The sequence below is a fragment of the Pavona decussata genome, unplaced genomic scaffold, assembly GCF_977016875.1.
Source record: "Pavona decussata unplaced genomic scaffold, jaPavDecu1.1 SCAFFOLD_233, whole genome shotgun sequence".
Taxonomy (NCBI): domain Eukaryota; kingdom Metazoa; phylum Cnidaria; class Anthozoa; order Scleractinia; family Agariciidae; genus Pavona; species Pavona decussata.
In genome coordinates this window covers 4,246,172-4,273,165 of record NW_028145638.1, presented here as the reverse complement: position 1 = coordinate 4,273,165, position 26,994 = coordinate 4,246,172, and the positions used below count along the sequence as shown (strand labels likewise).

The 26,994-nt window shown below is 37.0% G+C and overlaps 1 protein-coding gene and 1 non-coding gene across 3 annotated transcripts; both read left to right on the top strand.

Moving 5' to 3' along the window:
* Positions 1–542: 542 nt before the first annotated feature.
* On the top strand, positions 543–26,994 carry LOC146458501 (U3 small nucleolar RNA-associated protein 6 homolog). 2 transcript variants are annotated; one of them, XM_085090644.1, is made up of 23 exons: positions 543–719; positions 2,125–2,209; positions 2,911–2,952; positions 6,350–6,418; positions 6,763–6,783; positions 7,189–7,236; positions 7,356–7,419; positions 8,204–8,322; positions 8,441–8,473; positions 8,866–8,916; positions 9,839–9,929; positions 11,027–11,111; positions 11,461–11,557; positions 12,472–12,547; positions 12,676–12,749; positions 14,657–14,734; positions 15,554–15,680; positions 15,839–15,897; positions 16,662–16,739; positions 17,629–17,735; positions 18,118–18,184; positions 18,423–18,495; positions 26,287–26,994. In XM_085090644.1, exons 1-23 carry the CDS (start codon positions 628–630, stop codon positions 26,442–26,444), a joined length of 1,794 nt encoding a protein of 597 aa, XP_084946770.1. In that variant the 5' UTR covers positions 543–627; the 3' UTR covers positions 26,445–26,994. The 2 variants fall into 2 exon arrangements, with proteins under 2 accessions (XP_084946770.1, XP_084946769.1); XM_085090643.1 differs by having other exon boundaries at positions 11,461–11,567; positions 12,476–12,547.
* Positions 3,884–3,963, top strand: Trnaa-ggc (transfer RNA alanine (anticodon GGC)). The gene has a single exon. It is a non-coding gene; the product is annotated as a tRNA-Ala (tRNA).

The following is a 26,994-nucleotide window of genomic DNA, read 5'->3' as shown; positions in this document are numbered from 1 at the left end:
AGGTATATAACGTGGCTGTTATTCACCTAATCGGCATCAAAGTTGGTCAAATGATGGCGGTCGACTTATAAACTTATAAAGCGACCCAGTTCCGTGCTTAACCTCGAAATGGCCAGTAGTAATTATAGACCGGCGTTAATTCAGTGAAGAGGAATTTCTCGTGGTTGGCAAGGCAACAGTTCCCTGCTGCTTGAAAGGTAATAAACGCGTTTGTCTTTTTTATGTTAGCTGAGAGATAAGTCCTTGGGTTTGCGCAAATGTTTCGAGCTGGATGTGATCGACAAAAGTGTGGTGAAGTTTCCGAGTTTTTCATACAGGTCTTTGTAAATCATTTAAGTAGTTGTCGACTGCTAAACATAAGGGACCTAAATGGCTAAAGCACCGTCAACAAATTTCTTAATTAGCTAAAAAAGGACCCAGGCCTCGCCCACGCCAAGCACTGGGGATTGATAGTCAGCAGTCATTCTAGTCAGTCACGTTTCACTTCATTTAATACTACATAAAACGTGTGTTGGCAGTCAGCGGAATCTCAAACGAAAACAAATTACACATGGTGGAAGAGAAGGTCGACTGCCCTTTCTAAGCTTACATTTATCGCTTGGTTTCTTCTTGAACGAAAGTTGAAACATGGCAGAGTGCGTTCATCAAAATCTGGAGGGCATGGTGCCCGAATTGGAGGAATTAGAACGAATGGGAGTGTTTTCCAGTGATGAAATCAGGTAGGAAATCTCATAAAATAAACCATGCATTTTGGCCGCGCTTGCTGTTTAAGTTACATGTATCTTTGGTGAAAGGATCAGCTGAATTAGGCTACCAGCTATAAATTAAGACATGACTAATCTATTGCGTGGTCGACTGAACAACTCCAACGTTTGGTTGGTAACATTTTCGGTAGAGTTTTTGCGTACAATGTTGAGTTCCTTGACTTTCTTCGAGCTTGTAACCTAATGGTATTTTCTCATGGTCATACTTTTTTATAAGTTTAAATAAACTATTTTCCTATGAATGATGTCTACCATAAGTGTATAGAAAATCCAAGAAGGAAATGAAAATTTAGTAGTACAGCTACTGCCTCCAAATTTGATTTCTAGGATTTACCGGTATTTGCAATTGAGTTTCAAATAAATTTTGCAAAATCTATTTTAATTACCATTTGATTCCCACGTAACTGCTGCACTGCACATAATTTGCACAGATTTCTGCAAAGCCCCATGAACTACTGTCATACTAACCCTCTTACACAAACAGCAAGCAGTCAAGCTTGAATAGAGTCACAAAATGCATATATAGTTACATGTATGTAATTGGTGTAGGGGACTGTGCAGAAATCTTGCCAGTAATTTTAGCCCTACTTTCAAAGTTTGTTGTTCCAGAAAATATCCATATCCATACATAGAATATTTTTTAGCTTGGTTCTGCTGCTCCTCTGGAAATTCCAACATTGCTTCGTACCTTCCTATAATTTTGGCTTCAAAGATACCCCTCAACCTTACTGAACTTCCAATGACCTTAAACAGAGTGGTTATATGGGTACTTTTTGGAAATTTATGCACAATGGTAGTTACAATCCTGAAGGCTTCTGTAATAGCTACATGTACTACTATAAAGGTAATAGGTGATTTTCACAATAACTTTATTTTACTACAGCTATACATGTACCAGAAATCTCTTCCTTTCTTGTTTAAATTTTGTAATCCAGTGAGGTTTATGGTGCGTTTCTTTCATTTGGGAAAATCCCAATCGGGATTTTTGATCCAAGATCACTTGGATCATGGTGTATCAAAGGAACCAACGAATTCACTCTGGGTAAGGATTCGTTGGTTCCTTTGATGCACCATGATCCAAGTGATCTTTGATCAGAAATCTGGATTTGGATTTTCCCAAAGAAATGCACCCTTAGATACCAATATCCCTAATTTGCAAGAGTCAAGAGACAACAAAAAAACTGAAGGATTCTATTCTGATTGACTGTAATTTAGTCTTTTGGAAATACCTAAGACTGCATTCTGAAGACTCTTTTCTATATAATATTTGCAATCTTCTTATTTATTACTCAGTCATTAAAAGGGATAATTTAAATGTTAATCAAATCTAATTTTTGGTTTTGAAAATGTGGTTATACAGGAATATCATCAGAAAGAGGAGGGACTTTGAATACCGCTTACAGAAAAGAATTGTTCAAAAGACAGACTTTCTTAGATATATGCAGGTAATACACTTGTAACATTCCTGATCATAGGATGATTATTATAATTTAATATAAAAGATGATTTATGTGACTACACTATCATTTTTAATTAATATTTCATTCTGAAAGAGGATAATAATATTATGTTTGGTAATGCTCGAAATATCACCATTCAAATCTCTGTATTGTGGCCAAATTAACTCATCAATGCAACTCTGTTGATAAACCAAACATTTGTTTCTACTCCCCAACACAGCACCGCAGTTTCTTTAGAAACTAACCCCTTATCCAAAATAATATTATTTACATGACTTGTACATGTAGTTAAAAGTCAGTTGAAAAGTGAAAATTGGGTTATTATTAGAGAATCAATTGAAACATTTTTATGCTGAATCGTGATTATTTCTTTCAGCAATGCTTTAGAAATGATCCTGCAAAAGTATGCAGATTTTGTTTTTGCTATCATCATAGGATCCTGCTGTAATTTTCTCCAAGATAAATGGGAAAATTATTCAATCTGTCTTTGTAATGTGTAGTGTATGTACATGTAATTTGATCTATCTGTTAAAAGTAAATTTCTTTACGGTCTAACCATAACCAAAGATATGCGATGGATTTCTTTGTGAAATGTTTGCAGCAAGAGATATGATACTGTTCAAAATTTTATTCTAGATACTGCATAGTTGTGTATCATTATTTCTTAACCTTTTTTAATTTTACAGTATGAGATAAACTTGGATATGCTGAAGAAGAAAAGGAAATTGGTAGGTCCACCAATGAAATATACTTTAAAATAAAACGTTGAGATATTTTTTAACAAAATTAATTAAGGAGAAATCTTTGACTTAGACAGGATTCAAACACATCACCTCTGGATTACAGCTGTGGATCTGCCAGTGTTCTAACCAACTAAGCTGTGAGATCAGCTTGTCAGAGCAAAATAAATGTACATGTGATCCACACTGGTTATGAGTTCAAATCTCACTGACATGTATAAGTCACAGAGTTTGCCTTTAATATTTGGATAGAAATCACAATTTTTTTCTTAAATGGTAGGGCTTTTAAAACATTTACAAGTATGTTCAGTACTCTTAACATTACACTTTCTAATTGAAGGGGTTCTGAGCAAGAGGGGCATACTGTAAGTGCATTTTTTCTGCTTTAAAATCAAAATTGCAACTGTATGTCCTGTTTTGGGTCAGAGACTGGTTGTCATGCACATTAAAAACTTAGTTGCATACATGTATTTATTTTTTGAGCGAAATCAGAAATAGCTTATTACATCGAAAATGGGCCAAGTGACCTATAAAAAAGAGATACATGTAAGGTCGACCCTTGACTGATTTCTTGTGTTCACAACCACCAATTATTCTTCACTTGACTTGGCTCAGTCTTGTACACAAAAGAAACCACTTGAGCATCAGTATCTCCTTTGTGCAGGTCCCTTAATTGCATTTTCTAGAAAAGTAATAGGCTATTCCTGGTTTCTTTAGCATTTTTCTCAACTAAGTTTCTTTTTTTCAGGCTTCCTTTTCGCAACTGCTTATGTTGCATACTAACTGCGAGGATCTTTCTTCTATTTAATCTTTCACCCACAGTTCAAAAAAATTATATGTTTCATATATTTACATTCCTTCATTCATCCTTCACGGGTGTATTACGAACTCACAATAAAATTATGACGATCTCCCAGTTGGCTTGATAGCTCAGTTGGTAGAGCGCTGCACCGGCATTGCAGAGGTCAACTGTCATGGGTTCGAATCCCATTCAAGCCTGAATTTTTTTCAGGCTTACTTTTCACAACTGCTTATGTTGCGTACTAACTGCGAGGATCTTTCTTCTATTTGATCTTTCATCCACTTTTCAAAATATATGTTTCACATATTTACATTCCTTTATTCATTCTTCACGGGTATATTATGAATTCACAAATGTATGACCAGGCGTGCGTTTCTCAAAACTCCCGAGAACTTTTCGGGCCCAAAAACATTACAGGGCGCTTTTCGGGTGTTTTTCTCGGGTCCCGAGAAGTGTTTCTCAGAGCACCCGAAAGTGTCCCGAATTGTCTCCCGATATTTTTGGGATTCTTTTCGTGTTAGAGCTGGAAAGATTATTTTAGAACACGGTTTTTTTATAGTACAACTTTAATTTTTTTCCAGCTGAAAACTGTAACTGTATTTGTAAATTAAATTACATGTAAATGCTGTTCCTAAAAACAGATTTCAGCGCAGATACTACTGAGCTAACTGGTTCATAACGTGAAGACTGTTCGGTTTCTATTTTAATCTTGACCTTTCAAATTCACCGTTGTTGCAGTTCGTCAATGATTCCATATATCTGTCAAACCGTCAAGACTTGTCAAAGTTTCCATGACACTATTGGCTACTCGTTTGAATGAACTGAAAACGTTGCTCGCAAATCCCCCAAAAATAAAAACACGTCAAAGGAAGTTTTGGTTTTGAGCAAGTTTTAGCGTCCTCGGACACTGCATTACCATGAACTCGAAATTTCGAGGTGGAGGCTGATACATGTATAAGAAATAAGTTGTACTGCAAGAAAATGGCTTATCACATTTTGCAGCTTAACATTGTCTGATGAAAGTTTTCCAGAATCAGACAAGGTGGGTATCTTTCATGTTTTTTTAGTTGTTGTTTTTGATTTTCTTTTACGAAGTTGCTGTACAACCTGTTTGGCGAATACTTTTTCTACATTACCTGAGGATGAAATGATAAATTAAGAGATACCTAAGTCTAGATATAAGTCACTGAGGATAAATTTCAGTAGCCTGTGTCTTAAGCTAGCGCTTACTTACCATGCACCATGGATGCATGCACAAACAGGGAGTGGTAATAACTGTTTAAATGAGGCCTTCGGTTGCGGTTCGTGATTAAAGCGATCGAGATGTTCTAAGTCAACACAAAACTTAGGCCAACGTTGTCCACTGTATGAAGACTTATATCCTTAGTGAAAGCTTTCTATTTTACAATAAAATAAGCTTAAGTTGAGCTTTAATAATTCTTAAAGCATGAAATCGAGCGCCATGAATCAGTTACAGTTTTTCGCAATCTCGGCGAGTAAATAGGCCAATTTCAGTTTGAAAACATTTGACTACAGAACATTTGTGGGTTTTGAAGTTGAGCTCCTTCTCAACCGATTTACGTTAAAAGAGACAGATTTAATTGTCCGTTAGACACTTAAAATATAAAATTTAATCGCACATATCAAACTCGGCAATATGCGAACTGGTGAGGAAACTATCAAGTTGTCTTGATTTGGTCCATAATCTCTCCAAAATCAAGGTTTTAAAGTACGAATTTCTCTTCTTTTGCCTTGTCGGTCGTCATTCTTCAAAAGTTCAACTGGAAATAACAGATTTGCAAGAGTTACCTTCGTAAATTTACTGGTTGGAGTCAACAAAATCGTTAAGTTCATCTATACGAAGTTCTTGCGCGCACTAACGCATGTAAACCTGTGAGATTTTCAGAAATTTTCTCTTGGTTCTGAGACATTTTTAGCTTGAGTCTATCCCAGTATCTGTCAATTAACTCAAACTCTCGTTTTAGATAACTTTTTCCTTGATAATAGTAACGCAATACAACCATTTAACTGAAAAAAGCATTCCCGAAAACGCATTTCGGGAGCTTTCTAGCACCCAAAAATTATCGGGGGGAAATGACGTGACTTTTCTCGGGCCCGAAAAGTTTGTGCACTTTGAGAAACACCAGGAAGCTTTTTCGGGAGCTTTACGGGAAGCTTTTTGGGCCCGAAAAGTTCTCGGGAGTTTTTAGAAACGCACGCCAGCTCCCAGTTGGCTTGATAGCTCAGTTGGTAGAGCACTGCACCGGCATCGCATAGGTCATGGGTTTGAATGCCGTTCAAGCCTGAATGTTTTTCAATTTTTTTTCAGGCTTCCTTTTCGCAACTGCTTATGTTGCGTACTAACTGCAAAGATCTTTCTTCTACATGTATTTAAGTTTCTTGGGTGACAACCAGTTTCCGTACCAAAATAGGGCTTAATTAAAGTGTATTTGAAGCAATTTCAATTTTAAGGCAAAAGATACACTTATGCTTCTCTTGTCCAAAATCCTTCAATTACATGTTTGGAATACTCTAAAATTAATAGTTAGAGAAAATTCTGATTTTTTTTTTGCGGATATCCAGAGACTTGGTATTAAAAGGAGTTTGCATGGAGAGCAAGCTGTCATGAGAAGGATTCATAACCTGTTCCAGGTATTTAAGACTACACTGTGATGCTCAACTCCATCAAAAGGTTACTGCATATCCTTTATAATAATATCAGATTTTTTTCCCTAAGTGACATTTCTTTAAGACATTTTACACCTCCTGTTTAGTACCGATGCCTAAATGAATGTCGTTATGTTTCTTTTTTTTTTTATCCCAGTGACAATTTTCTGTTTTCAAATCAACTTACTGTTAAATGTAAAAAGAGGAAAATCCAGTTCACAAGTCAGAATAATTATTTTTTTTTGTCCATGTGATGTTATTTCTAATCAATAACAAGTGTCCATGTATATGTTGTGTATTTTTCTAAGACTTTTCTTTGCTTCTTGCAGAATGCCTTAAAAAAGTTTGTGGTAAGTGAATGTGAATTGTGGATTATTCTTGAGGTTCACACAAAATGTTTACATGCAGTATAGTCTACATGTACACAGGTTGTTTGAGTGATATTTATGACAAAAATTAATATTAAGAAATTTGTTAACTCTAAGCACAAGGGAAATTATTTAATTATCACTCTTAGTGTACATGTGCACATTTTTTTAATGTTCAGTGTACTAGATGTTATGATGTTTTGGGTTTGCTTTATTCCTTGTTGAAACCCGCAAACACAAGCTAGGCTGACACTACATGCATGTTGAGCTCTCTAAAACACACAGCTTTGTTCACAAGGACAATATTACATTGCAGATGTAATTAACATACACGTATACTTGAATTCTCAAAATACTGAACACTATTTTTCATACATATCTTTGTAGGGAGACATCAAACTTTGGATACAATACATTGAATTCTGTAAACACATGGTGAGAAGAAGTTGAGAATATAGCATTTGATGAATACTACATTTATGACTTTGCCAATAATTTTTTTTTTATCATTCTTCATCCTGATCTTTCCTCCTGATTCATTCTTGTTTTACCAGGGGAGTACAAAAGTTCTTGGAAAAGTTTTTGCCAAAGTCTTGCAATACCATCCAGACAAACCAAGTTAGTATTATTTTCATATTATTACAAAAACAGCATTCAGTAAAGAACAGGTTGCTACAACCTACATGTTGTAGGTTGCTGAATAAATCTATGCACTAATGATAAATGATGACTGTCGATCATGTGTTGGCAAAAATGGTGGCAATGATGATGGTGATGATTACAATGACGATGACAGTGGTTAATTGGTTTTGATGATAATTTTTATAGTGATGCCTACATGTATAACAATGTACATGTATCAGTTTTTATGCCAAACCAAAAATGCTGTTGTTTCAGATCTTGTTGCACTTACTGTTTCTTTCCATAACATGTTGACTCTGAAGTTCAAGATTTGACTAACTGCTGTGTTTTCCACTGCTGTCAAATTATCAGCTCAGTGGACCTCTTAGAAAACTAAGATGTTTGGCTCCATGGGTTCAAAAGGTCACATTCAAATGTTGGAATTGGCAGATCTCGATCCACTTTGTTGGTTACAGTATTTTTGCAGTCAGTCAGTTGTCTACATAATTGTGATAGATGGCAGTAAAATATGCAAATTGTTAGTTGCAGGGTTTTGAAGTTCAGGGTTTGCATTTTATTGAACGGTACAGTAATGATCTATTATTATAATGACCTCAGGTAACGGCTTGAAGCTTAATTTGTTTCTTACAGTGTGGGTATCACAACTTTGTTGCTTGTCATTAATAGGTTTTGTGGCTTTGTTGCTTGTATTTTGTGATAAGTCTAGCTTGTTATCAATATTTCAATAAGGCCAATGTAATAAATAACTTTTTCATTTCAGACTTGTGGATAATGGGAGCAAAGTGGGAATTTGAAGAAAACAAGAACATTCCAAACAGCAGAACTTTGTTACAAAGAGGACTGCGAGTGAATCCTTCATCAAAACAGCTTTGGCTGGAGGTACACTATATCCATAGAATTACAGTTAATATTTTAATATGATTACTCTACGTTTACACAGTATTGACGCAATGATACACAAAGTCTGATCAATTTTTTGCAACCTATTTTATTGCAGTATTTCAGAATGGAACTTCTGCATGTCGAAAAAGTGAGTTAAAATTTAAACATCAGTCAAATTTTTATTTTGATCTTTAAATTCATCTACTGCAGACAAACCTTGTGTAACAACCTCTGATCTTCTCATGACCAACCAACTTGGTGAATCAGCTACCTGGACTGATACCAAATTTCTTTGTTTCTAGTTCAAGACACTATCACCTGCTCTACTTAGCAGTCTTCTTTCTCAATTCTTTGAGTGGTCACTTACAAGGGATTGTAGTAAAAATTGTGTTTTTTCTTTTTATTTATTGAACTGTTTGATCTGAATAGTGTCCCTAATAATATTATTAGGACTCTGTGCTAGATACATGTACCATTGACACTTAAATGAAAGTGTTTTATTTAATTTTAATGTGCAATGAAACGTTTCCTTCAAATTAGATTAAAAAGAGAAGAACAATTCTTGGTCTAAAAGAAGCAGCAGAACCACAGGTAAAATTAATGTACTAAAACCTACTTAACACTACTGTGAAGAAAATATTACATGCTCTTTTGAAACTACAGCTGTATTCAGACTACGGCTGAAGTTAAGTTTGTAATAATAAATACTACCACTAGTATTTGGTTATTGATTGTAAAGTCATGTATGTTGTGACTGATTTAATAAAGACTTCATACTACTACATCATGGGGCAAACGATTATTTTAATTGTTATTATATTCTTACCATGATGACCAATGGTCTCTTTCATGAAAGTAACTGTTAATTTGATTTTCCTTCTTCCAGATTCAAAATAAGCAAAATCTAGAAATTATCATAGAAAATTTTGAGCAAACTGTTTTGGAAATTTTCACCCCAAAACAATGTTTAAATCACAACACAACAAAAATTATTACCTACTTGGTGTACATATTTCTGCAATCATGCAATAACATTGATTCATTATTAATAATTATTATTCTACCACTACATCATTTTACAATATTATTTAAAGGCAGAGAACATGCAAAATGGAACAGCATTAATTTTTATTACAAAGTAGGATCCTGTATTACATTGCCAGTTGGGCATTAGCTCTCTAACTGAGGTCTCACGCGGTATTATTTTATTTGGGGCGCATGCAGCGAGCGAAGCAAAAACTGCTAGAAGACTGGACGGTGTGTAAGTCTTACGTGAGAACAAATACAGATCTTGCTTGCAGGCTATCCAGTTGACCACTGCGTGTTGTTGACACTAAATCATGTATTTTAATTTGTTTTTGCTAAAAAGAAGTGGAATCATTATGATACAACATCTTTTCCATGGTTTTACATACTTGCAAGATATAGTTCTATTTTGTGAGATAGATCTTTTGAGAATTTTAACCAGACTTCACTGTAACTTAACTATTTTCTCATTTTTGTCATTGTCCAGGAAGAGGAAGAAGAGGAAGTAGTGACTCCAGAATTTCTAGCTGGAAAAGTTCCTGAAATTGTTTATAAAAAGGCTATAGAGTGCATACCAGGTACAGGAAACAGTAAAATAAACACCATTTCTGTGTTTAAGTTTTCTTACCTATAGGTTGAATGAAATAAATGTGATGGTATATTTCCAGACTGGTGAATGAATGAGAATGATGTATTATAATTTTTTTTATTTCTAGAAAGTGACACAGGCATACTCGGAAAAAAAGAAATCCGCGTGCTCCTATCAGGAATCGAACCTAAGACCTTCCGATCACTAGTTCGGATGCTCTGCCACTGAGCTACAGGAGACTCGTGGGAGCTAATGCCACTTTCTAGAATAATACACCATTCCCATTCATTCACCAGGCTGGAAATATACCATCACATTTATTTCATTTACCACACGTTCGACATTTAAATCCTAGAATAATACACCATTCTCATTCATTCACCAGGCTGGAAATATACCATCACATTTATTTCATTTACCACACGTTCGACATTTAAATCCTTACTAGTAGTATGTAGGATATTTGTCCCACAAACCTATTTTAATGGCCTTAGCTCCCACGAGTCTCCTGTAGCTCAGTGGTAGAGCATCCGAACTAGTAATCGGAAGGTCTTAGGTTCGACTCCTGATAGGAGCACGCAGATTTCTTTTTTCCGAGTATGCCTGTGTCAGTTTCTAGAATCGATTCATTTCGTTTTTTTTGCCATATTTAACCAAAAAAAATACAACATAAATACATTATAGACGACACACAATATTCTTACTATTACAATGTTCATACTTAACTATTTACAACATTAAATGTGTTAAAGGCTAGGAAGCCTATATAGAAGCCGGGGGCTTATTAACTATAGGCCTCCTAGAATAATACATCATTCTCATAATTTACTGTTATTCTTAATCTTTTTCTATAAATTTGAGACAACTGTACTCAGCTGCAACTGAATAGCTATTTTGTTGAAAGACAAAGCTGCACAAAAAAGTAAAATTATAATTAAAATGAAGTTTATCCTTCAAATCTAGTTACAAATTCATGATGTTTAGGTTAACCCTCTTCAGTTAATGGTCCCTGTATCTTCGGTGTCTGTTCTAGAAGGCTTTAAATATTTTCTTCTTTACCTGTCCTCTACTTTATTTACTTTTCAGATGATATAAAATTCAGAATATCTTTCATTGAAGTATATCAACTCTTTGAGGATACAAAACAAGGCTGTGATTTGGTGTACAACAGGTGACATGTTTATTTTCTTACCCTCCCCCTTGATTTTTCATGTTCATTTATCCCAGGTTCCAGCCAACTAATTAGATCATTCAAAGAAGGTCATGCAGTAGCCAGGAATTCATGAACTTACTTAATACAAAGCCAGAGCTTAATCATGGTCATGAGGCCAGATGGTGTACATACAGAAGTGATATACATGTTATTGTTGGATTAACAGTTTGGTTGAACATTGCAGACCTTTTGTTTGTGCTGTTGTTTTTTCTTAGGTACAAATATATGCTTCCCACTGCTTTTCTCTGCCCAAGTGTGTTGTAAAGGTGTCATAAAACTTAAACTTGAAACTTAAATTTCATTACAGTCTGTTAGAAGATTTTCCCACATCTGAAGAGGTGCGGAATTTAGTGGCTCGGCGGCCCTTGGCTGAAAGACAAACTGAAGTAAAGAAAGGATCAGCAGTGATTACAGGTTTGCATCATTGTTATTATGCACTGATTCACAGTTGCTTTACTTTATATAAGGTGAAACCTCCATTAAGGACGGTGCCTACTAATACCAAAGTATTTTTGTGCAGCTTATGACTATGCGGGAAACGCAGATCTTAGCAAGGCCTCTTGGAATCCAAAAAGAAAATTGGGGGTAACCACGCATTTTTCAGAGATAATTAAGCAATAATATCTCTAAAAGGCGCCAAAATATAGAGCAATGTATTGGATTTTTTTCCTAAATTAAAGTTTAATTATCTCTGAAAAATGCATGGTTACCCCTAATTTTCTTTTGAGATACCAAAAGCAGTTGCTAAGTTCTGCTTTCTCCGTATACATGTAGTTTTAAACCGTGCAAAATTATCCCTGTATTAGTAGGCACCACCAATAGGAAACCCGAGTATCTCGAGATGCGCAGAACGTATGCGCAGTAACAATAGTAGGCACCGTCCTTAAGGGGACACCCTCAGGACAAAAGAGAAGTGTCCCCTTAAAGGAGGTGTCAACAATCAAGCCATCATAAGTTGTTCCACAATTATTTTCAAGGACCTGATAGTTCAAAAGCTGATTGACGCTTATCAACGTTTAAAAGCTAACAGGTTTTCATCTCACTCATTAAAAATGTTTTCAAAGAGTAATTTTAAGCTGACAGTATCAGTCTTTGAACAATGGGCCCAGGATGCAGCTGAAACTTGTACCGTAGTGTAATGTGGCACACTTTTATTGTAAGAATGGAAATAAGTTTGTAGTTTATTTAATAAATGCTTCCCAGAAAGCCATTGGGGCACATTGTTCATGGTTTATATCATTGTCTTACCTGGCAACATTAATCTTTTTGAAGCAAGTGTACATTAAATGCATATTAAGTTTTTTTTTTGTAATTTATTACAGATAACCAGTGGTGTGAACTTGAGTCAGAGATGAACAAGTTGTTTAAGGAGGCTGTGGAAAAAGTTCAAACAGGTTTACAAGCTTTTTCACATTGCATATAAGAAATGCATGTTAACGAAGGTTTAATTGAAAGATTGAAAAAAGAGAAGGCAAATGCAGATGTACATGAAAATCACTGTTATGTTTGCTTTATCTGACAGATAAAATGTGGGAGTTCTACATAGGAGCCTTCATGGAATTACTGGGTGAAAGTTCTGAAAACCAGCGGAAAAGAGTAGGTTCATTGTTAAATTCTTTCACTTTTAATAAAAGAAATTAAAAATTTGTTGAATCGTAAATAACATTTGATCTTGCTTCTGATTGGTTATTAGAATCCAGATTTGACCAGGACGGTGTACTACATAATTATATTTGTCATACCCAAGTAATATTGAAGTATGTGTACATGTACTGTATTTGTTATAAATTGTGCAGTTCCAGAAAAAAATCCATGCCCACCCCATGGAAGGTCATCAGAAAATCCTAGGGGGAGGGGGGTCTTAATAGTCAAAATTTTAAAAGCAACGTATGAAGCTAAACTGGAATTTCCTAGGGGGACAGGGGGTGCAAAACAAAAAGCCTTTTGTGGGGGAGTATGGACATTTTCTGGGACAGCACAATGTGTACTGGACATGTACATGTACATGTAATACGACTGCTGTGATTATTGCACTTCAATCTTTTTTTTTTTCAACCTTGATCTCAATAAAACTTAACTGTATTTTCATCGTCCAAAATGTTATGTTTATCCCATAATTTTGACTAATAATTTATATCAATGCCAGTGACTGTCTTCATATTCAGTCTGTAATCATACATGTACAGTGTATACATGCAACAATCCCCCATATACATTGTACTAGTGCTTAAGAAACAAATTGGATCTCAGTACTGACTGACAGCAGTCGTCCAATTTAGTTCATCATTAAGTAAATGTACACCTAACAATAACAACAGCAACACTTTATAATCATGTTGCAGATAAGATCATATACTGTACATGTACTTAGTTGCCTGCAAGACATTAGTACATGTAGCAAACATTGATCTGTGTTATTTAAACAGTCTGAATTGCTCTCCACTCAGTCCTATAACACCTGTACATGTATCATAATTTGTTGATCAGACTGCATTTCGTGCTGTAGAAGAATCTTGATATCTTGAGCACTAGAATTTAGAAAAAAGTGATAGTGGTAAGAGCAGTGGCCGCTGATCCAGACTTGCTTAGAAGGAGGAGAGGGTACAGTTAAATGTCATAGAAATTAAATTTTGCCTGCAGAGAATGTGTTACTCTAAGACATTCATGTCAAAATAATTAAATACTATATCTTTTTATACAACCTGAGTCCCATTTTTGAAGCAAGGCAAGACATATACTTGAAAACTGTAACTATAACCTCTATATCAGATCAAAATATTCAACACTTATACCATAAAAAAAATAATGTTTTTTGGACCAAAATGGCTGGGGAACCCAACCAATAATATCTGTATCTTTTTATCGGTAGCTTCTCCAAAGTGGAAGTTGCTTTTTACATCTCACAAGTTACAGTGCACTTATACAATTATTTTACTGAGGTGTATAATTTTGTTAAAACAAGTTTATGATTAATTATCAATCAGGGTCTTTGGTTACCTGTACATTGTACTCAGTCAGCATGCACTAGTACTTAGACAAAACAGATTCCCACTATATGCAGACAGCAGTCATCCAATTTAGTTAATCACCAAGTACAGCTGTACAATAACAAACTGAGGTTGATTAATCATTATTATCGTTAACAAAATTATATTTTAATTACCTTTGTCTCAGTCGCATGGAACAAAAGAAAATAAATCAAAGTGGTTTGAACATTTTATCCTAATCAAATTAAAGCTGTAAAAGAAGCTTTCTCAAAGCAAGCTGTGAATAGCATGATATAATATTATCATGCATGCACAGTATTCATAAGCTGATGACATTGTGGGATCAATACTTCCAATGGAAAATTAAATGTATTGATGCATAGCTATTTAAGGAAAGAAACTTTGTAATACATGTACATTTTCGTCTATTGTAAATAATACTGTGTGGTTGCAAATGTACATCAATGTATATCTCAAGATGCAATGTCAAATCTCTTGTTATCTTTTCCTCTGCAGCGAGAGAAAATTGTGTTAGACTTATTTTCAGCAGCAGCCCATGAAAATCATCTCACAGAGAATCTTTACAAAACATGGGTGAGTTGGAAATACGTTTCTCAAACTCATCCATAAAACACAGATTGTCTCCAAGAATAATTATTAATGGTTTGAGAAGCAATATCAAACACTTGATTTAGAGTGTTTCATCCAATTTCCAAACACATCAAAGTTAGCCTCCCATGCAGCCGTTTTTTAGGGGACTTGTATTACCTCCTCCCCACCAAAACTGGTTAAAAAAAACTCAGCTGCCCCTTGTTTTTCTAAACTGTTTTTGGAAATTGGATGAAACACTCTTCCTTGTGTTTTTTCACCATCCTGTAAAAGTTCCGTATTGAAAGTCACACTGGTTACTTTTAATTCTAGCTGGCATAGAATTCAATTTTTATAAAGTTTTACCTTTTACTAAGCTGGTAAAAATGTTCATTATTTGGCTGTGTTACCTGGAAGAATTTGAAACAATATTATTTTTAATGGATTTTTTATTAGTAAATAATTACTAAATAAATATAGCCCAAAATACAGCTAAGAGTAATCTTGGAAATGCATGATGATTAGCAGCTGTAAAACTTTGACAAAAAGCGATGGGTTTTTTTTAACCTTTTTGTTTCAATGTGTAGAAGAGTATCACATTATTTACCTTCTTTTTTTCATCATTTTGGCGATTGGACAATACTCGGTGTAAAAACCTGTGATATATATGTTTCTTTCTCATCTACTTTTTCTCCAGAAGTTTACACCTTTTGTTTGATTTGTGGTACGTCACTTGTGAGTTTGGCAGTTTTTTGAACTGAATATGAGCCTTAAGCTTGTAATTGTATCAGCAAATTATTAACCCTCTTTACTGTCTTTTTACAGGTCAGTGTTCTGCTCCAAGCAGAGAAAAAGAAGCAGGCATTATCCATGTGCAAGAAAGCAACGGAGCAGTTTAACACATCAGTGAGCCTGTGGAGTGATTTCCTGACATTGAAAGTGCTTAGTCGTGGTAATGACCTGCTTTTACCATTTTTGCATAGTAATGATCAGTCATGAGCATGGTGATACATGTAACTCAAACTTCTTGTGAATTAGACTTTCTCTCTGTAGGTCATGTATTTTTATATTTACTAAATCTATCATATTGGTTGTTTCTTCACTTCCCAGGTAAAATAGAAAACATTCACAGTGAATTTTCCACTGCCATCAAATGTGTGGAATCCAAGGTAGGAACAAATATTCACATCACTTTACCATCGTCATAAAAAATCATTTGAAACAGTGAAATTTAAGACTTGTTGCTGACAAAGAACTGACTATGCAATCATTTCACATACATGTAGACAGGGAGTTGTTTCCCGTAAATCTCAATAACTTTCCAGGCTGGAAAACTATTTTTGGTGCCAAATATTTCTACAAGCAGTTGCAAAAAAAATGATACACTCTCAGCATTTTTCCTATTTCCAGCAAATAATGCACTCTTTGTGATACCCTTCAAGCCCCCTCACCCCCTTTCACTTTCAATGTTGAGGCTTGCTTGGTTGAATATGATATTTGCAAATTAAGGGGGAAGGGGGGGGGGGGGGGGGGGACAAGTAAAACCTAAGTGGGTGTCTAAAAAGTACCCAATAACAGAGAGTGTCTCAACTCTTTTTACAATAATTATTTGTTATAGCTACAATGTAGAGATTTTTTGCTGATATTTTTGAAAGCTAAATTTTTCCATTTCTTAATTAGTGCTGCTAAAACTTGGCACCAATCGGTAAAGAAAGGTTTTGACAAAACTAGTTGGTATAGTTAATGGGTGCAGTAAGTTATCTGGGCTTTTGAGAAACACCTAGACTTACCAGGCTGGGTTATGCAGCTTACTAGGCTTTGTAGGCTCAGGTGTTGGAAAGCTAGGAGACTGGAACTTGCACCAGAATGTGAACTGACTTCTGAAAACTCTATTCCTCTTTGGCACTTCAGATTGCTTTGTTTACTTGTTTAGGAATCGCTGCCACTTTGGACTCAATGGCTTGTATGGTGTATCGAGAAAAATCCAAGCGAAGTCAAGGCTGTGTTTGAAGTGAGTGTTTTAAGGTGTTAAAAATCTTTCCCTCTCACCGATGAGTTCTCACTATGATAATGTTAATGTTCATCAAGTGCATTATGCTGTTTAAGGCGATTCTAATTTTAAAGTCTTTGGGTGAAATCCTGAAGTGTGACCATTCAAATGAAAGCTACTGAGAAGTGCTTTCCGTAGTGCTGTTTACATGCCAATATATCTTTATAACTTATAGGTCAGGATAAAATCCAAATTGTAAAGGCCAAGTATTACGGGGAACATTTTCTTGCAACTTGTCGCGCAACAATGTTGCATTGCAAGTTGCGATTGTTTGTTGCGCGTATTACCACCTCCGCGCGCAACAAATTTTCATGTTGCAAAAAGTAGAAACAGCGTATGAAAATTTGTTGCGCGCGCGCGAGAGTGGTAATACGGGCAGCAAACAATCACAACTTGCAATGCAACATTGTTGCGCGACAAGTTACAAGGAAATGTTACCCATATTACTTGGCCTTAACCAACCAAATCAAAGCTTCTGAGCAGTACTTTTCTGCGGCGCTGTTTATTATGCTGTACAAGGTGGTTCTAACTTTTGAGTCTGCGGATAAGACTGTTTGAAGTCACACGTAATGGCCTTTAATTGAAGTTAAAGTGATTGGGATCGTAGTACATAGCAAAAAACATGTTCGTTGTGAGCAGCAAAGTTAATTCTTATCTCTAAGTTAAACATACATTGTATTGTAATGTTATTCTTTTCGTCGGCGATAAATTGACGGTAAACTTTTAGAGCGTTTTATGACTATGTTAGCCGCACAGCCTGTTTACCACGGGATCACGTGACAAATATCTAGTTGTCGTCTCCTAATGAAGAGGGTCTCCTTAACTTTGCGCTTATTGTTCCTTTTTTCAGCTTTCGTTGGAATCCTGTGTTGATGTGAGTTCACCAATGAAAGAGAAATATGTTGAATGGACCGCCACAACAAAGGGAATCAAAAAAGCCAGGACACTTTACAAAAGGTTTAATGTCAAAATCTTTCTGTTTGTTTCTTTCCAAGTACATGTAATGCAGTATTAATAGCAATCTGACCGTAGCCAGGCTTTCAGGAGAGGCGAGGCAAGTGTTGCGAGCGCTGAAGGCACCTGTACAAAGTGCGGAAAAGCAAGTGTTAGTAACAAAACGCTTTTTTGTGCGGCTAACTGACAGCGAACAGTAAAACAGCTGTTATTAAACCTTTGATCGCATGGACCAAATTTGTCGATTATATCTCAGTTCTGGTATAGAAAAGAGTTATTTCAAGTTTATTTGTTATGTTTTGATTACTTTTTAAAGTTGTACTGTAAGGAAACTGACAACTAACTGGTAACTGGAGTAACTTTCTTGTACTCTCTTATTTTGTAGGCTTTGTCAAACCCCACCCGTGACGATATCTTTCTTCCGACAATGCATTGGCTTAGAACTCAAACAGGTAAGTTCAGTTTAAAAAAATAGGACCCAATCCCGTAAAGTGTCTGTTGAACCAGGCAAAAGTCAGGCGCTTACATTTTTAAAGTCAGTCCTTTGGAAGCTATGTGCTAGCCGTATTTTGTTTTGTTTTGTTTTGTCCTTTGTTTGTTTGTTGTTGTTGTTGTTGTTGTTGTAGCAGCTTTGTCTTATTCTCATCCTGATTTGAACAGCATTTGTTTTCTTGTTTGCCTTATACTCAGGGTGAGCCGAATGTAAAACGCGTCCGTGATCTTTACGAAGCAGCGGTTGACCATTTCGGAACCTCTCAACCTGGTAAGTTTTTATTAAAACTCTTTTTAACTTAGGGAGAATGGGTCGGGCGCTTGTCCTTAAAAAAAACTCTAGGGAATTCTCCAGTACCCTGGGGCAGAGAATCTAATCGATGCCCCCAATATATTGTCCTGGTTGGCCCAAGCTGATGACATGTGCATTAATATTACCATGAGGGCCACACAAAGGTTCTAAAGCAAATGAAAAACATTTCTTACGCGTCGTCTTCTTGTTCCTTGCCGTTACCGTCGTCCTCGTCCTCCTCCTTCTCATCTCCTTGCTTTTTGGATGCCCTGCGAAGGGCGAGAAAGACAAAAGTCAATCAATTGACTAACTAACTAACTGGGGAAACTACGAATCAGAGTGCGTCACAAAAAAATATATAGGCAGCTTAAGCAACGACGATGGCAACGGCAACGACAACGCCGCAAAACAATAGGTTTAATGAGCAAAAACAATAGTTCTGCGCGTGCGTTTTACATTTTGGTACATTTCTTTGCTGTCCTCTGCAAAAACAAGCGGGCGGTTGCTTGACCCATGTTACTTAGCGGTAATTTCGTGACTGAAAGATGGCCGCGCGCGTTCACTGATGTTTGCGTAGGAACAATTATCATTGGTGAGAAATTGTCAACTTTATATCGTTCTGTTCTTCACGTAGTTTAGATCACGGTGTCTAATATATGCCCTGTAGTCGGACATTATCGGCAAGTACGAAGAGCGCGCTTGTGGTTTGTGATGGAGTTATGTATCGGTCAAATCGACCCCTTTGGCTTTGCCTCTCGTTTCCTTGTTTCATTATACTGTTAACGTTTTCAGCTGTCCAGGTGAAATTAAGTATTCATGAAGTTCAAAGCATGTTTTCTAAGCAGGGGAAACGGCAACTGAAGCAGACTCGGAGCACCCAACAAGAACATGTCAGCAAAATACTTAAAATGTCATCTCCTGTGTTTCCAGTTTTGTGCCTTGTGAGCTTATACAGTGTGATCTGTTCGGATGCTTTAACTGAAAATTTCAGTTGCAGAAAGTTCTAGGAAAAGGATTCTTATTCCCCGTATTTACTGGCTGTTTTTGGCCTGGGAAAATGCTAGCCGACCTTTTTTTTCCGCATTCTTAACGACATAACGTAACAGATATGCCCGAATCTCAAAGCCATTCTTTACTTGGAGCCCGGACAAAAATGCTGGCTAAATGGGGCCCCGGAGTCAAGCCATGGAGCCGTAGAGCTACGATTTTTCTGTATTGAAGCCCTGGAGCCCTGTCCAGAGCCCTGAACCCCTTTGGGAGATTCAGTACTAAAAGCTTATTTGGAACAGATGCATTTGCACGAAATTATTGAAACCGCAAACTGTGTGAGTGCTGTACGCAACAAAATCCTTTTTATTGTAGCATTTAACTGGTTAAAGGCAGCTACGATAGGCAAAAAAAGAAATTCGTGGTGTTATTTTAATACCATGCTGTGGACATCTCCCAATTCTTTCAAAGCTGGCCTGCAAACGGTTTAGAAACGAGAATCGAGTTCTACGTCTCAGTAGTCTGCGACAAAGGGAAAACAAAATAACCTTTGCGGGGTATGTTTTTTCAGCCATTTTTTATCGTACAACCTGTTTTTGTTGTGGTGGATTTTTCCGGAAACGTTTCTTAAGTTTCATGCGACTAGCACAAGTTGCACCGTGTTTTTGGCCATAAAAAGAAAACTGACGTCAGAGAAAGTTTATAATTAATTATCTTCATCTACACAATGCGCCAATTTCTTCTAGAAACTAATGTGACGCATTTTAAGCACCTTGTTTATGTCTGGTTCAGTGTGAGTTGCAATCTCATGCTTAACGCTCGTCCATCTAATGCTCTTAGGTTTAGTTCCCACTAGAAACATCACGCCGATCACAAACATAATCCTGTGGGAAAACATACCTAAGAGCGACATGAACGTAATCACAAACGTAATAATAAGAAAATGATCGATCATTGTCTTGTGATTATGTCGATCATAAGCGCCGTTTGACTTATGTTTTGAAGCGTCCTCACTAAGACATAAGCGACATAAACTGACTGCCCTTTGATTATGATTGTGATCGTTATGTCCCTAGTGGGAACCAAGCTTGATGCCAGAAGTAGGCGCGGCTTCCTTCCTTTGTCGTGATCACTTCCTGTAAGAAGTGTGATGAGTGGAAGAGACTTCTGAGCCACGTTCTGTAGGGTTTATTCTAAAGACTACGCTAGTAAAAATAGATTGGAGCATATAATCTGCAATACAGCGTCAGATGTGGCGCGCAGATTTCACCAAAGAGTGCTACGTTCCTATTACAGAGAGATCTGATAAATGAAGACGTTTTGCGAACATGCGGGTTATATGGTCTCTACACACCTGAAAATGCTACACTACAATTCCAATCTCCCATCAAACAACTTGTACAAAGTTCCTGAGCATTATCTAAAAATATTAATTTACACCATCAATTTATGGTCAGTCCTTATGTTCTGTATGAGAAACTGAAATATCTCGGGGCTCTCTAAAATCGCTGAAGGAGCCTAAAGGGATTTGGAAAGCCAATTTCTAGAATAATTCATGGTTGTAAGGTGCGAAACCTTAGAGTGGTTGGGGTGGGGGAGAGTGGCTGAGCTAGAGCAAAAGGATATATAAGTGTATAAGGCACCAGTGGGTTCGGTTTTTTAGTCGATCGAGGCTAACATATGGTGTGGAGTTTTAGATTTTAACCGTTTGGTCTGATTTTAACTTGAACTTTAATTGAAGTAATAGCAACTTAGCTTTCACTAATTGCCTGCAATGGTGGGGAGAGGTGCTAACACAACTGCAAAACTCTGGTATATGCCGCGCCCAGACAATTGATAGATTTTTGCCGTTTTACCGGTCCTAGTTGGGGGATATTTAAAGGGATTGGGTATGAATGGGGATGAACCTGGTTACGGCAAGTAATATATGTTGGTGGAAAAAATGCCCTTCTTTCCCCTCTACTCACGGACTCTCCATCCAGGTGAATGAATGGGAACAAGAGAATTAAAGTAAAAATACGCTGGGTTACATGACAGTTATTGCGGTCACAGACTCATTGTTTTTGTCAGTTTAAAAGCTTGATTCGTGTGATGTAGTCACAATCTCTGGCACTGTGGATGAAACCCAACTCGATAGAGCGTTCTTGTAGATTTGTAAAATATTTCTAGAATATTTTGTTTAAGATGTATTCTTTGGCATCATTTTTAAGCGCCGTCTATATTTGCAAATACAGTGTGCCGGCTGCTGCCAAACGCTTCCTGTCTCGTCTGCTTGTGAACCATAAACAGCAGTGAAGACCAGGTTTTCAATGTTTTTGTGTATTGAAGCTATTTTAACATCCCCGGCATGTTTTTCTGGGCAAGAAAAATAATTTATTCTTTTTTTCTCGTTCTCGCAGAGAGAGTTAGGTGAACCCCACAAGATTTAAGGCGGACGGCGAAACATTAGTCAATAAAATAAATCCTTGTAACCGCCAAGAGGGATTTTCGTATTTCATTAATTTCTATAATTAATCTTGCTTCCGTCTAAAGATCCTTTTAATAGAAAAACCAACAATATGTTTATTATCCCTTAATAGAAAGTTATTTCGGCATCCCTTTTATCTTTAAAAAGACCGGTGATTTTTCTCATTCCTTCCAACTGATAATAAACAACTTGACCCTCGAACGCTTTATTTCTGATTTCAGTAAACAAGACGATTTTACACGCTGGAGTCAGTAAAATAAAAGAGGAATTGTTAAACTCTTCATTTTGGAAGAACAAACAATATTAAAAGTGAAAGTCAAATAGTGTGTCGATAGTTATAAGTTTATGATATCGAAACTTTGTTCAGCTTTTTCGCTTGAAGTAGTTCTTAAAAACGCTATATTTGTTTGTGAAAGTGCGATTTTTTTTGCAACAGTTTGTTTTGATTAAATGCTATATTATTTCTCAAGGAATCTTTTTGGTTTGTGGATCGTAGAAAATCACAAAAATTAAAATCCCAAAAAAATTCACACCATACTGTAGTCAAAACAGACTTATTTCACATAAGCCAAGGCTGAGCCAAATCTCTACCTTGACGCGTTAAGAATTAAACACAATTGACCTTTTAAGAGAATCAAATTGGATAAATTTTCTGCATTTCTACGTGGGAAAATGAAAAATCGAACAATACCACAGGAAAGTATTGTTCAACATCGTCGTAATGCGAATGGGCGTTCTTACACTTTGACCTGGAGAAGCGGAAAGTTACTAACCAGCTTATAGTTTGAACTTCGTCACTAGCACTTACTTAAACTTCACTTAAAATGAATCGCAAGAAATATGAAAAGGAAGACACATGGCTCTAACTCCCGAGATCGTTGGAAAATTTTTGAAAAACACGCTGTTCCTCGAGAAATTACTTGCTAAAGGCTGAAAGAGATAGTGCTTAAACCGAGATTTTCATTCCAATCACATACAGTGTTAAACATGCACACATTCAAAAGCTGTCGCTATTTTCACGTCAGGTATTTCACCTTGATATCTTTTTTTCCGGTTTTCTTTTTTTTTTTTTTTTTTTTTTTTTTTTGAGGTTTTTTTGTATTTTTTTTTTTTGTTGTTTTTCATTCTTTCGTTTTAGCCGTTTTCTAACAAAGCCGATTAACGCCGTTAAACATTTGTATTACTTACAAGGTCAGTCGCCCTTTGTTACAACAAAAATAATATTTTTAGCGAGCCTAATCTTATCTCCGTCATGCCACAAATTCGCGGGTGCCAGTTGTAATCGGATTAGTTATGCTTCATTCTCCCATTTCACTTAACCTTTTTTAAGTGGTGCTATCGTTGATTACGCAAGGACTGTCTCCTTTTGCTATTGCGCACACCGTCTGCGCATCTTGGAATGGTCCAAGAAACTCGGACGGTGCCAACTCAAACAAAGGTATGTTTTTGTGCGGTTTTTGAACATACGGGAAAAGCAGATCATAGCAAAGGCTATTGATTGGAGGTAACCACGCATTGTTCAGAGATAATTTAGTTTCAGTTTGGAAAAAATTCCAGGCATTGTTATGTATTTTAAAGCTTTTTAGAATCAGTGTTGTTTAATTATCCCTGACGGAAGAATGTGTGGTTATCCCCAATGTTTCTTATTGGACTGCAATATCCCTTGCTAAGATCTGCTTTGATTTTCCCATATAGTAAGCAACTGCGCAAAATAATCTCTTCAGTTATCTGGAGGCACCGTCCTTAAAAAGCAATGTCACCGATATTTAGTATGCCATTGAATAGCAAAAAAAGAGCAAATTTGTATCGATGGAAATGTTAAAATGACAATTTAGTAATGTTAACAATTACCCTACAAGTATACACAAGCTAGTAGTTATTATCTTTTGCTGCGGATGACTTGGATGGAAATGGATTACAACTTGAAAAAATAGCCAATTTTTTCAAGTTCTTCCTTTGTATTTTGGAGAAATTGCTAAAGACTTATTCAGTTACTGGTTGCTAAAAACTTTGAGTCGACCGTCGTTCGGTCGACTCAAAGTGAAGTTTGGCCGTTTTTGACCAAACAAGAGAGATATACTAATAGTAATTATAGTGTCTCTCAAAATAAGCTCAGAGCTATTCAGCAAGCGAGTGAAGCCTCGGCAACCGTCACAGACGTTTTACTTAGACAAACTATCTCTACGCATCGTTATAGCGGACACCTAGCGCCAACTCACTGAGTCGAGCATTTAACACAGTTCAAATGTTTTTGCTTTTGTTTGTTTGTTTGTTCGGTTGGTTGGTTTTTACTGCGTTTGTTACTGTACTCTATCCAAATTCTTCTTTCACTCGTGAATCTTATAAAACAAAGTTACCGACAAATTTTGTCCTGAAGAATCCCCTCGATTGACACATTATCAACAAATTATCTCAACAGCCGTGGGTAAACATGAGCACACAAAGCTTGATCAAACAAAAGACAATCGGATATGGCCCACAATCCGCACAGAATCTTCTTTTAATAATGCCCGACTAATCTGAACAACATAAGTCTGAGCATTAGTGTCAGTTAAAATAAATTACTTTTCTTCTTGCTGAATTTGTCATGTGAAACAAAGAAAACGTCTTTGGAGAAAGGGGAGGGGGGGGGGGAGGACAGACAAAATTTTGCACTTCATGGCGCGTAAACCTGACGCGTCTGCGCTGTGGTATTTGGCCGCAGATGTGACGAAAAACACCAAGATGTGTCCCTTGAAGTGACTTGAAATTCTGCCTAGGAAGCATTTCCCAATCTTTTCAGGAGTTCTCCAGCTTTAGTTTGAGTCAATTTTGATTTCAAAGAGGTGAAGAGGAACGAATTCAAAGCGATCGTGTAACTGAAGTGTGTTTAGACGGTTTCGTGGAAGAGTTGCTTTCTCGTTGAGTTTATGATATATTTGATCAGGATAACTCAGATACGCTCGCGCAAAAACCAGCTCAGTACACGAATACAGTGCTGTCGCGTCAATCAAATTGGATGCACATGTACACAACGAAAAACCACAGGAAATGAACAACGTAAGCTGATAATTTTATTAATTGATTTCTTTTTCTCAACTGTTGTGGGGCCCATGTGCTCGAGGCATGTTCAAATCCCCCCCCCCCCCCCCCGAGGCCAAAAAGTTTTAACCACTCAACTACGCTTCTCCTCGAGGACTAATATTTTCAGCTTCAGTCAACAGCTGTTCAAGCTTTACAAACATAGAAATATTACACCTTCGAAAACTCTTTTGAATCCCCTTTTATGTCATTCATTCGCTCACGAAGGCGAAATCCTGTCCTTGAAAAACTCCTTAACGTCCACAAAACAGGGAAAAAAAGGGTCAAAGGTGTCCCTTATAACGGGAGTTAACGCTATAGAATATCGCACACGGTTTTCCACGAGCTCGGTTAAACCTCCTGGTTTCTATTTCCTCCCTTTATTTATTAGGGAGCTTAAGTAACGACGACGGCGACGGCAACGACAACGCCGCAAAACAATAGGTTTGTTTAATGAGCAAAAACAATCGCTCTGCACGTGCGTTTTACATTTTGGTACATTCCTTTGTGGTCCTCTGCAAAACAACAACGTGAAATGACCACATTTAAAATTTTGTGGAGAACGTGAACGCACGACGATGAATTTTTCATTTTCTTTCTTAACTTGTACGCCACTCCTAAGTGTAACAACTTTTGAGTTGTTCCCAGTCGTCTCGCTTGTCCTTCACGAGGAGCTGGTGCCCGCGTGGGGTTACTTCCCGTCATTCTCCGTGCTCACGTTTTCCTCGCGCGGGGACGAGTCACGGACATTCGGTTAACGGAGAAAAATGGGGATGGCCTTATGGGAACTCTTGATGAAGTAACGAGCTCAACTCATATGCTGCACTTTGTAATGAACCAGCACTTCACCCTCCGGCTACTTGCTATTTTTGAATGCGCAATTTTGTGACGCCAAGTTTTGCTTGTTTATAGTCGTCCGCTGCCCAAGAAAAAAAATCGTACAGCGCGCTTGTCTCGGGTTTTTCTCGAGGAGCTGACGGCTGTGCACAGGCTATACCATATTATTCAGTTGAGGGCCGCCAGAAAAAAAATCTCTGGGATTGGCCCCATACAGATACGAGCGGAATTTTGTTTTGGTAAACAAACAAATTATAGCCAGTGGTTGGTCCCGCCTTCGCGAGTACAAAAGGAAGGAAAATCCACAAAAAAACCACTTTCTTTGTACACTGACAAGGGCTATTTCATTCCGCCTTGCTATCTTTTTAAAGGATGACACAGACTCATTGCTCGCCGTCTTTTCCTTTTATTCTCATCAGATCTGTGGTTGGACTACATTCGCTTTGAACTTGAGAATCCCAGTGGCAAGACGGGCAGCGCTGGGGAGCTTTACTGGCGAGCTACAAAGTGTCTTGACGGAGAATATACCGAGCAGTTTGTTGGTCTCTACTCTTTGCTTCAGGCGGGGCGAGTATAGAATGGAGAAAGAGTTTGTCGTTGTGCTTCGTTGGAGGCTGCAGTGCTGCCCAGTGTAACAAGCTTCAAGGTCCTTTATTTTAGATATTTTACGAAATTGAGTGGTACGTAATTTTAGTGCAGTTCAGTTCAGGACAATACTAATAAGCTGATGAAGAGATCTGTACAAGACAGTCCTGACCACAAATCGGAATCAAGTCGGGTGCCATGAACTCGTGTATAACGAGATTTATTTTGTTGTTAAGGTAGCCAACCCTTGATTTTCAATAAGAAATCGGCATTTATTTATTAAGAGAAGGATTCCGGCCAAAGAACTCTGCTTTCTTTTTACCACCAAAGTTGCACGAAAATGAACCATTGCTTGGTAGTGGGGAACCAATCAAAGCCCATGATTTTTCTTGAGGTTTTCTTTGTACTAAAGACTTCCAAATATTTCATTGGGCGCTTTATCCAGGTTACTCACTTTCTTGATAATAAAGAAAAAGCCTGAAACGATATTGTTCCTTTTAGTTTGAACGGCTCTGCAATAATTATAAACGAAATTGATTACA

Coding starts and splice junctions, on each gene's coding strand:
- LOC146458501 (XM_085090643.1), top strand. CDS start 628: ATGGCAGAGTGCGTTCATCAAAATCTGGAGGGCATGGTGCCCGAATTG. Junction 6,419..6,762: donor GGATTCATAACCTGTTCCAG/GTATTTAAGACT, acceptor TGCTTCTTGCAG/AATGCCTTAAAAAAGTTTGT. Junction 8,323..8,440: donor CAAAACAGCTTTGGCTGGAG/GTACACTATATC, acceptor ATTTTATTGCAG/TATTTCAGAATGGAACTTCT.